The 17,820-nt window shown below is 48.7% G+C and overlaps 1 protein-coding gene and 1 pseudogene across 3 annotated transcripts; both read right to left on the bottom strand.

The window, feature by feature from the left end:
- Positions 1-4,314: 4,314 nt before the first annotated feature.
- On the bottom strand, positions 4,315-7,091 carry LOC136534354 (NDR1/HIN1-like protein 1). Of its 3 annotated transcripts, XM_066526806.1 has the most exons (5): positions 7,056-7,091; positions 6,918-6,986; positions 6,715-6,823; positions 6,465-6,548; positions 4,315-5,857 (listed from the first exon to the last, which is right to left on the bottom strand). In XM_066526806.1, the coding sequence occupies exon 5, from the start codon at positions 5,140-5,142 to the stop codon at positions 4,357-4,359; it is 786 nt and encodes a 261-aa protein (XP_066382903.1). In that variant the 5' UTR covers positions 5,143-5,857; positions 6,465-6,548; positions 6,715-6,823; positions 6,918-6,986; positions 7,056-7,091; the 3' UTR covers positions 4,315-4,356. The 3 variants fall into 3 exon arrangements, 2 of the variants coding, with proteins under 2 accessions (XP_066382903.1, XP_066382904.1); XM_066526807.1 differs by having other exon boundaries at positions 6,918-7,057; XR_010778704.1 differs by lacking the exon at positions 4,315-5,857 and having other exon boundaries at positions 6,341-6,548.
- A 312-nt stretch (positions 7,092-7,403) lies between these two features.
- On the bottom strand, positions 7,404-11,205 carry LOC136534357 (uncharacterized; annotated as a pseudogene).
- Between the last annotated feature and the right edge of the window lie 6,615 nt (positions 11,206-17,820).

Below are 17,820 nucleotides of genomic sequence, written 5' to 3'. Positions count from 1 at the left end.
ATCGCGCCGTGCCCACGACGGACTGGTTGCGATGCTCCACGACACCGTTCTGTTGCGGTGTATACGGTGCCGTGAGCTCACGACGCAGTCCGAGCTGGGCGCAGTACTCTGTGAAGTCCGCCGCAGTGAACTCGCCACCCCGATCGGTACGGAGCGTGAGCAGCTTCTTACCGGTCTTCCTCTCCGCAGCTGCCTGGACACGCTTGATGGTCGACGCAACTTCATCCTTGGATGGCAACAGTACCACCCACATGTATCGTGAGTAATCGTCGACCAGGAGGAGGAAATAGCGATTGCTGCTGGGCGTTGACGGCGAGATCGGGCCATAGAGATCGCCATGGAGGAGCTAGAGGACCTCGGTGGAGCACTCAAGTGCCTTCTGTGGGAACAGCGTGCGGCACTGCTTGCCGGCGAGGCACGTGTCACAGACTTGCTCCACCTGGCTGAGCAGAGGTAGGCTGCGGACGAGCTCTTCTTGGGCCATTTTGCGAAGCGCGGTGAAGTTGACGTGCCTGAATTGGGCATGCCAAACCCACGCATCCTCAGCGCCCCGCGCCGCTAGGCACACCGGCCGTGCTATGGTGGCGTCGAGCACGTACAGGCGCCCTGGGCTACGGGGAATCTTCGCGAGCAGCCGCATCTCCTCGTCGCGGATGGCCATCACACCGCCCTTCACCAGGACTTCATAACTGCCCTCATCCAGCTGGCTGACGGAGATGATGTTGGCTGTTAGTCGGGGCAGATAGTAGACGTTCGATAGTGTTCGGTGCTCCCCATTCTTACAGGAGAGAAGCATGACGTCGCTGCCTTCGATGTGGGCGGTGGAGCCGTCTCCGAACCACACGGATCCGGCGATGCCGGTGTCGAGGTTGGCGAAGGCCGATCGGGCGCCCATCATGTGGTTGGAGGTGCCCGTATCCAGAATCCATCGGCTCGGATCCTAGTTGGCGGCAGAGTCGAAGGAGGGGAACACCTTCTTCTCGGTGAGGTGGATCTGGGTGGTTGACGAGGACGGCGGCTGAGATTCAGTGGAGAGCGCTGGTGTCGGGAGGATTCGATCCCCTCCGGCTGGGCAGTGGCGATGGCCAGCATGAGTGTGGCCTCCTCCTCCTGGGCCACATGGGCCTCTTGGGCCGACTCGTCCTTCTTCTTGCTGCGGCAGTCACAAGCCCAATGGCCCTTCTTGCCACAGCGAGGACAAGGGTCATCCGGCGGCTGGCGCGAAGAGCTAGAGTCGCTCCTAGAGTCGCTGCTGCTGCCGGTGCCGCATCCGCGACCTCTGCCGTGGCCCTTGCCGTGACCGCCAGAGCCAGAGCCGCCACGCCTAGACTCCGAGGCCTTCTTCTTGTACTTCTCCACCCACTGCTCCTCAGTGAGTAGCAATTTGCTGCTCATGGTGTGCGTCGGAGCGGGCTCGACGTCGTCAGCGGCCTTGAGACGGCCGTTCACCTCTTTGATGGAGAGCTAAGAGATGTCAAGCAGAGTTTCGATGGAGATCACGAGTTGCTTATACCGTGGGCGAACGACGCGCAGGTACTTGGCGACGACTTTCTCGTCGGGCTCCGGATCGCCGAGTTTGGCCAGACGCTGCACCATGCCAGTGAGGCGCAGTGCGAAGTCCTCGATGGGCTCGCCTTCTCGGAGCGCGATCGACTCATATTCGGCGTGAAGGTTCTGCGCCGTTGCCTTCCGCACGCGGTCGTCACCGATGCGGAGAGTGCGGATGGCCTCCCAGGCCTCCTTGGCGCTCTTCTTGCCGACGAGCACAGGCACCATCTCCTCTAGGACCGCGCTGCAGATGGCGTCGAGCGCGTTCCGGTCGTCGGTGTAGTCGACGTCGTCGTACTCCACGGCCTCCCAGAGTTCACGCGCCTCCATCTTGAGCTTCATGCGGAGAGACCACTCATTATAGTTGGTCTTCGTGAGTTGAGGCCAGTTGTCGGAGCTGCGGCCCTCCTTGATGATGCGCTCGACGATGACCTCCCGCGGACGGCGTGCGTCGCGGGTGCGCGAATGACGTGCGTTGCGCATGCGTGATCGGCGAGGCGGAGATCGATCCGGCGACGGTGTGCGCTGCGGCGTCTTGATGCCGGAGCCGCTGGAACCGTCGATCGGCTTCTTGGAATCGTCCTTCTTGTCGGCCGGTGAACGGCCGCGGGGTCTCGCCGGAGACGCCATGGCGACGGCGAGGTCCCTCGAACACTTGGCTCCGATACCACTTGTCAGAACTCGCACGGCGGTGAGCGTCGGCGACGATGAACACACGAGCGCGGCAACCTGGGAACGAATAAAACGATCTGGACACCGAGATTTGGTGCTGCTAGAACGCAGCGTTTTTCTGATGCACTTGTATTCTATTTATTGGAAAGCAAGTAGGAGACATGCCGTGCTAAGCGCGCACGACGCGAGGAGTGTGCGCGTTCATCCCCACGCACCGCGTCGCCGGCTGTCGCTGCATGCTCTGGTTCATGGCCGAGCGAGTCCAGGCCACGACGTCCTACGCGCGCGGAGTCCACAGGCCGGATCCTGCACGCATGCATTGCTGATAACAGAAACATACGAACTATCTATCTACAGCGCATAGGAGTATCTAACATAAGCTACGTCTGCATCGCCTATGTCGTCCGCGGGTCCGCGTGTCCATGGTTCATCCCTGCCACGACCACGAAGCATTCGGTGCATCGACGACCAAAAGCAAGCTGAGAGATAAAATACTAGTAGTAAAATAATATACTCGTAATAATGGATGAACCGATACTTATTTGTCAAAAAAGTATGCATACAAATACATATGCCCCGTATATACTCTTATATACTTTCTGGGAATGAGTATGTTCTCATACTCTAGTATATACATACATACGAATTTTAATTTCTGGAACGCGACATGATGTTTCCAGTCAAACGTGTGCACGCATGCAGCCCGAAAATCTAGTCGTCCGGTGCGCTATTTAGCTTTCGCGCTAAGGCTTTTGAAGTGCATGTATTAATCTTAATTTATATGTGTTGAAGTGGATTGGAGTGAAATTAAACTAAATTTCATTCCATTTCACTCCAACACATGTGGATTAAAATAAATACGCATCCATCTAAACAGGGCCTAATGAATTTTTTTCCAGCCGTACCCAATAAGATAGGTTACCTGAAGTCTAAAGAAGGGAGTAACTACTTTGGGGAACAGAGAAAATGCACCCATTTAATTAAATATATATAGTCTATAGACAAAAAAATATTAACTTTTATGATAGCAAAATGGATACACTTCATAAAAATATATTTCATTAGAAATTTACTGATACTTATTTTTATTACAAACACCTATGTTTTATATATAATTAGTCAAATTCAAGATATTTTTAATTTGATACTGTGTTAAAATTATATTATTATTTTAAATGGAGAGAGTAATTTTTTTTTTTTTGAGCCTAGGAGAGAGTAATATTGCGTGACCGCGAGTTGCGGTGCTCAAGATGCACGTGCTGCTTCCACCAGTAGTTTATAATCTTCTGTGCTGCATCCACTAGTAACTAGTTTATAACCTTCTGTGCTGCATGTTAAATTGTGAGGCTGATAGATTCATCGAGTGCGTCTGTCATAAATTGATCTTGAATATAAACTCCGATTTGCTTTCCTATTTAAATATAATATATATGTCATTGCTCTTGCTAATAATCTTTTTTTTCTTAAAAAAAAGTGGTCAGGCTGCAGAGTGGCCTTGGGCGATAGTTTGCTGGGCCTTTATATTTTCTTTCATGGGCGGCCGGGTTAGGCCATCGGCCAGCCTGAACAGGATTCCATTGCGGGCCGCGAGCCTGCCGCTGTTTATTCCTTCCGTGGGCCGGCACGGCTCGGAGACAATCGCAGATTTGAGTGAATCTAGAGTTTCGGAGTGAAATAAAATAAAATTTAGTTTAATTCTACTTAAATATATTTTAACACATGTGGATTTAGATAAATACATGCGCATGAAGCCAGCACTGAACCGGAGGAAAAGCTCAAAAAAAAAAAACCACCGACTGCTCTTGGCAACCTCGGCAGTGTCCGCCGTCGTAGGAAGTAGCTGCAGGCCTGCAAGTGCCGCACAAGCTGCGGACATAGCTGAACACCATTGCTGTTATTCACGACCAACAAAGCACCACTGCTATCAAACATTACATTACAACTCGTTATTTGTTTTTGTTTCTGGCGTGTACATGTAATTTTGTTTTTGCATATACAGATCACATACGCAGCGACGGACATTCACGCATCTGCACGTAGATTTGCTTTAGTATATTATGCTCTTAAACGTCCAGAGGACACGAGATGAGGTGGTGGTGATCCCTTGATTATAGAGATGACCGGCCGATCACATATTCACATGTCGACGTTGCAGTTGGGGTCGCCAAGAATCGGCGCCTGGGGCACACCACCGCCGGCGCCGTTCCCGATCTTGCGGACGCCAAGGAGGAGGTCGCAGCGGGCGTAGAGCGAGTGCCACCCCCTGTGGAACGGCCCGTTCACGAAGCGGACGCGGCCGAGCAGCACCACCCGGAGCGGCAGCACGGAGTCGGCCACGTCCGTCGCCAGCGCCGCCGCGGCGCCGGGCGACACGGGCACCGGCGGCCCCGCGACGCCAGCCCCGAGCACGGGTGCCGCCTCCACGGCGGTGCCGGCGTCCTGCGCCAGCGGGGGCATGGGCGTGGGCGCCGTCAGGGCCTCCCCGCGGTACGCCACGTAGGCCGCCAGCCGGTCGTACCGCGCCGCGCACCGCCCGCTCGGGTTGCCGAGGACCAGCGTGAACTGGAACGACGCGGCCAGCGCGGTGGGCGCCGGGCCCGCGCCGGCGGCGTTGCTGGCGGTGGCGTTGTACAGCGCCAGCACGGCGGCCGAGGTGACGGCGAAGGTGGGGTGGGACGGGCGGTACACGACGTAGAGCACCAGCAGCGTGATCCCCGCGGCGAGGAGGAGGACGAGGACGGCGAAGCAGAGGGCGCGCACCGCGCCGCCGCCGCCCCCGTCCCCGTATCCGCCGTAGTAGTAGCTGTACCGTGGGCGGCCGCGCGAGCCGGGCTTGAGGTCGTCGGCGTGGACCCCCTTCCTCCCGCCTTTTTGGTGGTGGTGGTGGTCGGCGTGCTCCGGCGGGAGGTGGTGCTCGGCCATCGTCTGCACTTGCGTAGGCTTGGCACCTTGAGCTCTCGGGCAAGTGGTGTATGTACAGACTGTGGAAGGTGTGTAGGAGCAGGTGTGGGCAAGAATCGGCTTTCAAAGGGAGGCCGGCGAGAGAGTGAGTGACGTGCGCTAGCTTATCGGCATGCATGCGCGCCCGTCACCCGTCAGGGTATGTAGGCACCGCTTGCCGCGAAATCTTGGAGCTGGGTCGGCAATCTTTGTTTGGATCCACTGCTCCAGCTGTGTTCATCTTCCCCATCCACTGAAATGAAAATGAACAGATACAGCAGACAAACCGTAGTCATCTGTGGTTTAATTTCAGTTCCCCAAATACAACCTGGATCATGTCGCGATTTTTTTTTTGACTCCATGGGAATACAGGATACAAGTGTGATTCCGTGTGAATTAAACTACGTACTTCGCCTTCAGCCGTGGCCCGTGGATCAGTTCGAGCTCTTTGTTCCAGTGGATGATTCGACTGAGCGCACAAATTCATAATTCAGACATCTTTCAAGTGCTCCCAAAGTTGTTTAGGCATCTTGTGCCTCCTAGGCTTCCAGATTTTTTTAGGCATCTTTCAAGTGCTCCAGCATTATGATCATGAGGTGATGTCATATGGTTTCCAGGCAATTTTGAATCGTATTTTGGCAGCTCTATTTGTCAAGTATGCGTAGTTGTTTTTTATCAGAGAAGCATGTAGAGTGACCTGCAGGACAGGAGGAAGACTCACTTTAAGGTGCTCATAGAAAAAGGCAAGAAATGCCGCAACATGAAAATAGACACTACGATTGCAACCAGCTTACCAGCAGCAGGATATATCTACACTACAAAGCTGTTATATAGAGTGCAGAGGCGTCATAACATTTTCTTACGGCAAGTTGGCTAGTTTATAACAGTTCAGAGACTATTATACGGACGCTAAACCGGCAGGCGATAGTACTCTTAAAACCGTCTACCAAGTTGTGCATATGTAGCATGTTCGTTTGCTCGTATCTGGCTTATAAGCCATCGCTTACCAGTCAACGAACAGTATTTTTCTCTCACACCAAACCAGCCAACAGTATTTTCAGCCATGGCTCATAAGTCAAACCAGCCCAAACAAACAGGACGATGAACATTATAAATCATACAAGATTATCATTTGTAAACTAGGCAACAAGGACATATGAACTCAAATTTGTAGCCGCCAACAGATATACACATTGAAATAGGACGTTATCAAAATACAAATGGGGTACAAACTCAAGAAAGCAATTACAGCGGCTAAGTTAAAACAAATATAACAATTAGAGAGGAGAGTAAGCCCAACTCACCACTAATGGTAGCATATTTCAAAGATAGCTCAAATCAAAGGAAACAACGCCCTTTCTTAAGCACAGGGAGGACAAGAGGCCAGCCTATTACAATAGGAAAGATTATTGCAAAACCAACTAGCATTGTAAAATGCAGGATATTTACTATCAAGATCTTGTGATGCATGTATACAAGACAACCGGTGTTCTCAGGATCCAAGAACACAAACAGGCAATAAGTAGTTTACTAAAGGACGCATGAATTACTAACCTTCTGCAGGTCGAGCTGAACCTAGAACACCAATTAACAGAGTCTTGTCTTGTTTGGAATTGTACAGGAACGCTGATCACCAATTTAGGACTGCACCAGCTTCGTCATCCTGCACAATTTGGAGGCAACACAGGACATAACACGTCAACAATAAGTTATGTATGATCAACAAAGTAGTTATGTTCAACATCTGAAATACGAACCTTCTTAGTGGACGGATCGGAACGTCGACCGGGTCTTGGCGGTGATGGGGGGTGGGGCGCGGGGGAAACCTACAAGACGACGCCGTGGGGCTCAGATCCGGCCGGGTGAGACTACGGTGGCGTGGGATCCAGGGGTACCTTGCTGGAGGCAGTCGGCGTCGATGGAGGCGGGTTAGGGAGGGAGGCGGAGCTCAATGTCACCTGAGGCTGTCGACGGCGAGACTCGGCGTCACGACGTACAAAGGCGGGCAAGGACCGATCCGCTGACCAACGACGGGGCCCGGTGACACGGCGGTCACAACCGCCGAGACTCGCACGCAAAGACGCGAATGAGCGGCGAGACTGCGGCGAAACCCTAGCCAGCGCAAAGCGAAGGGGAAAAGAGGAGGGAGGGAGTGGCACAGCAGTGCCTAGGGTCGCTTTTTGTCCAGCCGTTCGGCTTGGGCTGGGCTGATAAGCCCAAGCACATCCAGGCCCAGCAAGCCGTTTCATGCCATCCGAACAGGGTATATATTGTCTGGTAGATAGCCATTACCATCACACTACTCTTATCAGGACACAATAGTTCCTGCTGCTGCACAGCATCTACGACCTTAGATTGCCATGCTGCTTCTGCACAGCATCGACGACCTGAGCGACCAAGGAGTGGAACTCAGGCCCCTGCGACTGGACAAACCGTCTCGTGTCCACACCCACGGCGTCGTGCAGGGCCTTGACGCCCTTCTCCCGGCCCCTGGACAGCAGCGCCGCGGCACCGTACCCCACGCTGCTCCGGGCGAGGCTCGTGGCGTGGCTGTGCGACACGGGCTCGATGCGTGAACACCAGGTCTTCCAGCAGCTTCACGGCCTCCTCCAAAGAGCTGCTGCTAACCATGCTGGATGGAGGATCCGAACCCAACCTGACAAACGTAGCACTCAAGCGCAGGGCGAGGCAGTTGATGGCGGCGACTGCAGACTGCGCCTCTAGCTGGAACACCTGTGCCGTCCTCAGCTTGGCTCCAGTTGCCTCAAGCACCTCCTCGTTGTTGGCAATGGTGGATTGGGCTCCCCTCAGCATTTCTCTGGTTGCCTCAAGCTCCTCTTCCTTGTTACTTAGCTTCTTGGTAAGCTCCTGTACCTGCTGCTCCAGGTCTGAGGTCCGGACACCCAAAGCGACTGATGCCCGAATCTGTTAATTGTGGGATCAGCACATGAAGAGCTATTAACTAATGCACAGGTATCTTTTAAGCTAGACAGGTAAGAAGAATCTTTTGGAAGGCCATGCCTGTGGAAGGAGAGAATCTAGCTTCTGTAGGATCTCCGGCACCGAGGATCCTACCATGAAATCGTTCACTTGCTCCTTCATGGAAGTGCTGGCAAGCTGCACGACATCCTCTGATACACCTTGGACATCCTCTGCTGTAATAGTAACAAATGTTGATACATCCTGTTGTTAATTCACGGAAAAGACAAGGAAAAAAATCATGTAAACCAATAGCGCACGTCAAAAAATAGCTTACCGTCTTCAGAAACCCCAGTCACTTCATGTTCACCTTGGGGTACAGCAGATACCTTTGGATCACCATGGAACTCGGCTGATGCCTCCAGTGAAGGTGTTGTCCCCTGAGTAGCCATGGCAATGTCACCATCAGTTTGATGGTGCACAAACAACTCACTTGAATTACATACCGTAGTTTTCTGCTTATCATAACCAATCAGGCCATCCCCATTTTCTTCCCTTCTCCCTTCTGGTTCCTCTATCTGTCTGATGTCGAGCTGCCGATGCTGCTGCTTAGTATTACTTTTATTCGGTGGACACAAACTCTGGTGAGAAGATAAATCACCAATCTGGATCTGGTTATGTGGGCTACGGAAGGTACCAACAATATCAGTGTCACTGGTGCCAGATATAGGCATGTATGTTGTCACATGTCTGCTTAATTCTGCCCTCTCATCATAGCAGGTATCCCTTTGGTTTCTTAGCTGCACAACATAAATATGAATGAACAAAAAGGTATACTACATTACTATGCATGTACAATTTGAAAACCTCGGAGTTACTGTTGAAGTAATATATACTACATTACTACTGAATATACTCACGTTTAGGTTCCCAAATGTTGTCAAGCCATCCTTCTCCTGCTTGTCAGCCTTCACCAACTTCTGGATCATTTCCTTGCCAAATAATTTGGCGCGTGGGACCTCTACACATCTCATTTTCTGTTCGCAATCTAAGTTGTCGAGGTAATACGTCTGCAGGAAACAAAAATAGAATAGATAAACATGTAGTACAACGTTAACATACATTACAGGTAAACCCTGTGGATGCACATCATCTTTACTGCAGCAAAAAATACATAACTAACAGAAGATGCTCACCAAAAGAAACGCAGGGCACCCATATACTATCTTCTTTTTACCCTTCCACATATTTGCAGAATACTTTAGTTGGTCGACAATGAATTTGCACCAATTCATGTGACCAAACTTGTCGAAGTCTTTATTAACCATGTTCCATGCACTTTCTGTGATGTACTTACTGGAGCTACAAGCCATTAATTTACAAAATACAATCATCATGAAACACTGCATTGTAAACCTGTCAGTGCCGCCAGACTGTATTTTCTTTAAAAGATCACCAACCTCAATTTTTTTGCTTGCTGGTAGCCCTAATTTGTTTCTTAATAATGGAAGGCCATTGAGTTTGGGTGTGTTTGTAAACATCGATGGTGGATCAATTTTTCCCTTCTGCAGCCCCAGAACACAATTTACCATGTGCTGGGTTATAAAAAGCTTCCTATTGCCCCCAAAATAAAGAAACATTGTGTCTGGGTCCTGGTCGTCCGGGTAGAGGTGATCCATAAGCCAGACTACAAGGTACAATGGCCAACATTCGTCCATTCTGAAATCAAGCAAAGACCCAAAGCCAAGTTCCTTCACCTTCTCCCTCTGAGGCGCATTCAGCAGCGTCACAGCCTCACATATTTTTTTTGGCTGACTGCGTATCAGAATCTTGCCACTGGGTTTCTTGTTGCCAGATTCCTTATAAGAGGGGAAGAAAAATAAACGTTGAAAAGTTAAGCAAAATTATGAATGCACATGCATTAATTGTTAGTATATGTACGACGCTAACAATTATCGCACATATACTAAACTAAGCAAAGTCTTACTACCGGAGAAAAGAACAAGTGAAACAAGGTTGTGTTACTAAACATTTAATCAACAATCATTGCAAATTTTACCTGGCCTACTATTTCCTGTGCGCCTTCCCCTGCCTCCACCGCTGAATCTTCATGGAGCACATCAGCAGTCCTCTTTTTCCCTGTGAGCTTCTCTTGATTGCTACCTTTTCTCACTGAAGATCTCTTATTACCCAACACCAACACCTCTTCTGCTGGAACAATAGAATTATGTTAGGGTTGGCTCATGATCAATAGTCAAGTCTGATCTCAAGACTGATGCCAAGCTACTAGACTTGTCAGAGATGTTTTTTTTCCCTCTTCCGAACTCATTAAATCTTATGTCATCCACTCATTTGATAGATGGAACAAAAACAGGCTTATTAATCAGTTTTACACGAAAGACACTGAACTTGGATGGCAATGATACGCACTGAAAGACAAAACGGGAATTATTCAATAGAAAAATTCAATACTACAACAAGATAGTCATGAGACGATTAACAGTTGATCACGCCCACCAAGACATTTTTCTTCAATCTCATTAAAAGGATGCATTTTGCTTAAGCACAAGAATGTGTCTCCAAATTTTCTTCAATTTCATTAAAAGGATGCATTTTGCTTAAGCACAACTGCACAAGTATGTGTCTCCAAATTATAATGCTTGTACATGCACCTTGTTATTATTTATTAGATTATAGTGTACCAAAAGATCAAGCAACCATCTACAGCAGCACGAAAACCATGGGGAATAAAATTCGTCCTCACAAGACAAGATGGCACCATGCCTAAACTTAAACTAACCACACAAGACGAGACGATCTAGCGATAGCGGCTACTCGAAAAAAAGGAGTCTGGTGGAGGAGCCTGACCATCGCACTCGTAGTCGCTGTCGGAGTCTGAGTCGATGTTCACAACACCGTCCACCACAGCGAGTCTCAACTCACCACCACTCTTCTCCTCCTTCACGGCGAGCACCTCGAGCGGGACGGCGGACCGCTCGGACACGTCCGTGCTTCTCGCACGGATCCACTCGGCGTGCCCCGACTTGCGGCGGCAGGCGCTCATGCTCGCGCCGCCGCAGCTCCATTCGCACTCGGTAGGGTTCAACGAAGCGAACCTCTTTTCCTTCGACTCGGATAGAAATAGAATGCAGTTGTAACTTTTTTTTTAAACTAATGCAGTTGTAACTGGGATAGAATGCAGTTGTAACTGGGACGGAGAAGTCCAGGGCGAGAGCTGAGAGAGAGCAAGTGTGCTGGGCTTAAGGATGGCAACGGGGAATTCCCCGTCGGGGAATAAGCCACCATCCCCGTCTCCGCGGGGGGGAATTTTCCCCATCCCCGTCCCCGCGAACAACCACGGGGAGCCTTCTTCCACCATCCCCGATCCCCGGCGGGGATTTTGTCCCCGCGGGGATCCCCGTCCACGCATACAGCAACACACACATGCATAAATCTTGCAACGTTCACATATTCACACTTGCATAAATCTAGCAGCAAAGGTTCATAGATTCATAAAAGATCACATATTCATAAATTCTGGGATACTCATTAGTCTAATCAATCTAGCAACATAGTTCTAGCAACACACAGACGCATCTTGAATCAATATGAAATGAGATCGTTTCGTTTTACAACTCACAGCCTTCTTCGCGGGGCGGGTCGACGGGGATCGGGGTCGGGGATCAGCGAACCATCCCCGTCCCCGCCATCCCCTACGGGGACCACTTTTCTACCAAATCCATTCCCGTGGGGATAAATTTTCCTCCATCCCCATCCCCTAATGGAAGAATTCCCCGCGGGGAATCGGGGATCGGGTCCCCGTTGCCATCTTTAGCTGGGCTGCTGGCCGCTGGGGGTTCTTTATGACGGAGGCGACGGCGTTTGGCGACGCGGAAGACCGGGATGTTGAAAAAAAAACTTAGCAATAGCAGAACCATATCTTAACCTGTTTGGATCCAACTTTACCGGTGAATCCCTTTTTATAGCTTTGGATAAAAAAACGGATTTATTAATGAAGCTAAATCTGTTTTTTTCTAAATTATTTGGCCAAACAACTTCTTCTAGTAAATATAAGGCAAACTAAAATATTTTTTCTTTTTTTTTCTTCCTCTCTCTCCAGACCGGTCACCGCAGAACACTCAACAACAGTCAACAGGTCTTTCTCTCGAGGCTTTTACATGTGTGCCATTAAGAAAGTTTATAATTACACACAAGCCATTAAAAAAGATGACTGTACACAGGTGCCACTGCTCTAAACTTCTTTACCTTACATGCCATTCCGTCCTTGTTCTGTTTGATTTTCACCGTTTTGTAGCCTTTACAGATGGGACCGGCCAGTGAAATTGTCCATGTTACCCTTGGACGGTGGAGACCGTGTTGAATACGATTGACCGCCACCAGTCCCTCACTCTCCCCATCTCGCTCGAGTCCTCTTCCCCCAAACCCTAGCGGCGACTGTACCGGCGGCTACGGCGGCGGCGGGAGGGAAGAAGCCAATACCCCGTCTTTGCGGCGTCGGCAGGGAGAAAAGAAGACAATTCGGCCCTGCTTGCGGCTGCGGCGCGGAGAGAAGAACCCCCCAATCCCCCGTGCTTGCGGCGTGGAATGGGGTAGTGGAGCAAGGAAGAGGGGGCCTGAAGGAAGAGACCGTAAATCCTCCGGATTGGCAGCGCATGGCCACGAACAAGGGGGCGGCGCGAGCGACCGACCTCCCTGGCTTCCTGACGGGTGAGTACCAAATTTAGAGTTTTTTCCCGCTTCGATTGCTTGGTCCTTGTGATTGTGGTCAGTTAGGTGTTTGATATAGTGTGATTTTAGATAGATAGATGTATGTGAACTCGCTGTTGTTCATCTGTAGGATGGACCCTGTTAGTAGCTACAACCTAGAAATCCGGATAATTGCTCGCCATACTCGTGCTCGGTGGTTTAGCTTGAACAAAGTCATCGATGCTGATCTTACCAACTTCGTAGATCTATGTGCTGAAGTTGAGAATAAGTATCCTTCTGATTATGGGAATGTTGTGAGATTATTTTACTTCTGCATTGAGAGACATATGAACATCCAAGTTTGCACCGACCAAGATTTGCTTGGCATGTTTGTAAAACATAGTGCTTCCAAGTGCTGCTTTCTGACTTTTGCTTACCACAGCCCCAGTACTGAGACTCCTGAAATTCCTCCTTGGGATTTTAGCAATTCTTGGCAGTCTGTTGAGAACCCATTCACCCCTTCACTACCTTGTCCTAGCATTGCACACCCAAGCCATACCCAGAGTGAAACTGCAGATGATGAATACTTGGCTAACCCAAACCCATCCAATGAGCATGGGGGTCTTGATGAGGAAGGGTTGTATATAGACCTTGGTCCTCAACATCCACCACGTCCAAAACCTCAGAGTCAAGGTTGCAGCAAACAAAGGGATGGTGAAGGATCTAATGCAGATACATACTGTGAAACAGACAGTGATGATGAATCTGTGTCTGATGATGATGATGATGATTATGAAATGGAGGATGTAGATGACATTGTTAAATATAATGAGCCTAGTCATATGCCTGATGCTGAGTATGACAACAAGGATCCTCCTATGATAGTAGGCAGTGTGTATAGAGACATATATGCATTTAAGCTAGCTTTAGCTTCACATGCTGTGAAACATGAGTTTCATTATGACATTGAAAAGAGTGACACAGGAAGGTACAAAGTTTACTGCTGTGGGAGTACTGAGGGCTATAGGTGGAGAATTCATGCCTCAACCATGAAGGATGATGAATCAATTAAGGTAATCTATTAGTGTCGAATTTGTATGCTTTTTTATCTAGTCAGTTATTTTCAGATATAAACATTTCATTTTTATGTCATTTGCAGGTAAAGAGGAACCCATATCCCCATACCTATCAAAGCAAAAGGAGGTCTGGCGTATGTAAAGGGGTTACACAGTTTTGGTCTGTGAACAAGTGATTGACTGGTTGAAAGAATATGCAACTGTTGGTGCTATTGAACTCCAAAGGAGGCTAAAAGATGAAGTACAAAATCTTGATACCGTACAAGAGGGTGTACCATGGTAAGAATATTGCATTGGATAAACTATATGGGCCCTGGAATAAAAGTTTTGATAACCTGTATAGATTCAAGGCCCAGCTAGATGAAACATGTCCTGGTTCATTTGTTGTGATTGATCACCACACCATCAACAAGAAGATTAGGTTTAATAGGTTTTTTTAGCCCTGAAACCATGTGTTGATGGCTTTCTTAGAGGTTGTAGGCCATATTTGGTACTAGATAGCACTTTCTTGTGTGGAAAGTTCAGGGGCCAGTTGTGCATTGCTTGTGCAGTTGATGTGCACAACTAGATGTACCCAGTAGCAATAGGTGTCATTGATTCTGAAACAAATGAAAACTAGGTTTGGTTTATGGAGAGGTTGAAGGAAGCAATAGGCACCCTCACCTGGTTTGACATTCTGCACAGACTGTGGGTATGTAGTAATGCATGGTGTTAGTGAGGTCTTTCCATATGCTTGTACATAGAGAGTGCATGTGGCATTTAGTTCAAAATTTTAAGAAAAGGTTTAGTGGTAAAAATTTTGATGATCACCTGTGGGCATCTGCCTACTCTTGGAGCAAGTACATGTTTGAGAAACACTACCAGGCCATGGCTATAGCCAAACCTGAGGCAATGAAGGGTGTGTTTGGTTGAGCTGTGGCTGTGGGAAAAAACTGCTGTGGACTGTGAGCTGTGGGAAAGCTGCTATGGGCTGTGAGCTATAGAAAAGCTAAAAGCTATTTGGTTAAACAAGTATAAAATATACCTTCTATCTTTATCTCTCTTAAAACAACTATGGAAGAGCTTTTTATTCCACCAATTTCGAAAAGCAGAAAGCCAAAAGCCAAAAGCAGGGTCAAACCAGCTTTCAAAACTATACTACAGAAAAGCAGCTGCTTCTGAAAAAGCCGCCTGGAAAAGCAGCCTCTTTGGTTGGGCTTTTGGCTTTTGGGGCCAAAAGCCAAAGCCAAAAGCCCAACCAAACGGACCCAAAGTACCTGCAACAGACTCACAAGAAGCTATGGACCATAAGTCAGTTTAGCACAGATTCCAAGGTGGATTATGTAACCAATAATTTAGCCGAGTCCTTCAATAACTGGATAAAGGAAGAGAAGGCCAAGCACATTGATGATTTGATGGATACCATAAGGCAGAAGTTGTTGATTAAATGGAATACTAGGAAAAAGGTGGCCAAGAAGTTTGTAAGAAAGATTCTACCTCATGTTATGCAACAGCTGAGGGAAGACAGCTTCAACCTAGACATTGAGGTCATCATAGAACATGATGGAGTTGCTGAAGTTTGTGCTAAGGGGGGGGACTGGATTCAGATTTGTTGTGGACTTAAGAAATAGGACATGTTCCTATAGGGCCTGGCAAGGGTCAGGAATACCATGCAAGCATGCAATTGCCTACCTAACATCTATACCAGGTGAAAAGCTAGAAGACCATGTGGATGAATGCTATTCTGTGGCCAAATTCAAAGCTGCATATGAAGGTGCCACCCCATCCATTCCTGACAAGTCTATGTGGCCTGATGCCACACATGGATTCTTCATGCATCCTCCCTTGCTTAAGTCCACAGCTGGTAGAAGAAAGAACAGGTACAAAGGGGCAGTTGAAGGAGGTAGCAAAAGGAAATCAAAGAGGCATGAGTGTCCAATATAGCCATGAGTTAGGGCACCACTGGTACACATGCAAGACTGGGAGTCCAGCAGACATTGCTGTAATGGAGGCTGATAGGTGAACTTCTCATAACTAAAATTTATTCATATATGATATGAACTACATTAAATAATCTAACATAACTAAAATTTCACCTGCAAGGGTCTGCCAAAGAAGAGGCAGAAAAAAACAGCTAAAGCTAACACAAGAGACAAGCATTGTTGTGGCCACAGGGATGATGTTCCTTCCCAATGAGGTAGTGGAGAATGTTGTACACAAGAAAAGAAAGAGAAACTCCTCTTCTTCATCATCTAGTCTCCAAATCTAAGGGAGTAGCAACAAGTACTTCAATCTCTACTACTACTCCTTTCTCTAGCAGGTATGCCGCTTCTCCATTTCTTTCTAATTTTTTGCAATGCCAATAGCTATATGGTTGAGATGGCAGACTAGAGGGGAGGGGTGAATAGTCCTTTCTAAAATTAATCACATCGGCTAACCGTAATAAGCGCGGAATTAAAACTATCGGTCTAGCCAAGACTGCACCACTCTATCTATGTTCTCTAGCACCTTCCAAAGATACTAATTAAGCAACAAAGATGCCGGGCTAGCTAGAGCTCACCTAACCAATTCTAGAAGTAAGGTCACACAAACCTATGCCCCTAGTACTTTAAGCAACAAGGGAGCTAAGCTACCTAAGCTTACTAGCAATGCTCAATAACAAGGCAACCAATGAAAAATTAGAGAGTGCAATTACTTAGCTACACAAACCAAGCAATGTGACTAACATGGTTACATAAACCAAATTAACCACGCAAGGGAGCTACTTCTATGCTACACAAGTAAGAAGGTAACTAGTAAGCTACACAAGCTAACTAATTACAAGAGCAACTATACAAGCACAATGTATATGAGAGTAATTACAAGCTTGTGTAATGAGGATGCAAACCAACAGGAAGAACAAGGTTGACACGGTGATTTTTCTCCCGAGGTTCATGTGCTTGCCAACACGCTAGTCCCCATTGTGTCGGCCGCTCACTTGATTGTTCGGCGGCTAATTGGCATCACCTGCCAAGCCCGCACATCGGGCACCGCAAGAACCTACCCCAAAAGTGAGGGTAGTTCAATGACACGCTTTACTAGAGTTGCTCTTCGTGGCTCCCACGGGGCGAGCACAATGCCCCTCACAAAGCTCTTCTTTGGAGCACCGCACAAGCTTCTTGCGGGCTTCAACGGAGACCACCACCAAGCCATCTAGGAGGTGGCAACCTTCAAGAGTAACAAGCACTACCGGCTTGCAACTCGATCACCTAGTGCCACTCGATACAACCTCACGATGCAATCGCACTAGAATCGCTCTCTCACACAATCGGATGATCACTATCAAGCATATGTGAGATGGAGGGCTCCCAAGCACAACTACACAAGCCACCAAGGCTCTAGTGTGCTCAGCTGCCAGCCCAAGGCCGAGACCCCTTCTATTTATAGCCCCACAGGCTAAACTAGCCGTTATCCCTTCACTAGGCAAAACTCGGGATGATCGGATGCTCCAGTCAGATCGACCAGACGCTGGACCCCAGCGTCCGGTCGTGTAATGCATGCCACGTGTCCCCTGCTTCAAACACTGATCACCACGTGTCCCCTGCTTCAAACGCCTGCACGCTCTCTGCCACCACTAACCGAACGCAAGACCCTAGCGTCCGGTCACCACGTGACCAGTGTCTGGTCCACTCTGTGAGACCCTATCTTTTTTGTATAGGGCGCCAGTGGCATCGTCAGACTGTCCGCTCTCTACGGGCGGACATTTCGCCGGTGGAGTTTCAAACCCTTCTCGCCTCCGTTTCATCACCGAGTTGATCCACATCAACTCCAACTTCATCTCCTTTGTAAATGTGCCAACACCACCAAGTGTACATCACAATGTGTAAGTGTGTTAGCATTTTCACAATCATTTTCCAAAGGATTAGCCACTCAACTTGCCACACCACTCAATCCTAGCGACGATGCAAAGTTAGATCACTCGAGTGGCACTAGATGACCG

This window comes from Miscanthus floridulus, unplaced genomic scaffold (genome assembly GCF_019320115.1).
Source record: "Miscanthus floridulus cultivar M001 unplaced genomic scaffold, ASM1932011v1 os_1840_1_2, whole genome shotgun sequence".
Lineage (NCBI taxonomy): Eukaryota > Viridiplantae > Streptophyta > Magnoliopsida > Poales > Poaceae > Miscanthus > Miscanthus floridulus.
The sequence above is the reverse complement of the archived record's forward strand: the minus strand, read 5'-3'. Positions and strand labels throughout refer to the sequence as shown.

Bases quoted from the DNA above. Each gene is read 5' to 3' on its own strand.
- LOC136534354 (XM_066526806.1), bottom strand. From the start codon at position 5,142: ATGGCCGAGCACCACCTCCCGCCGGAGCACGCCGACCACCACCACCAC.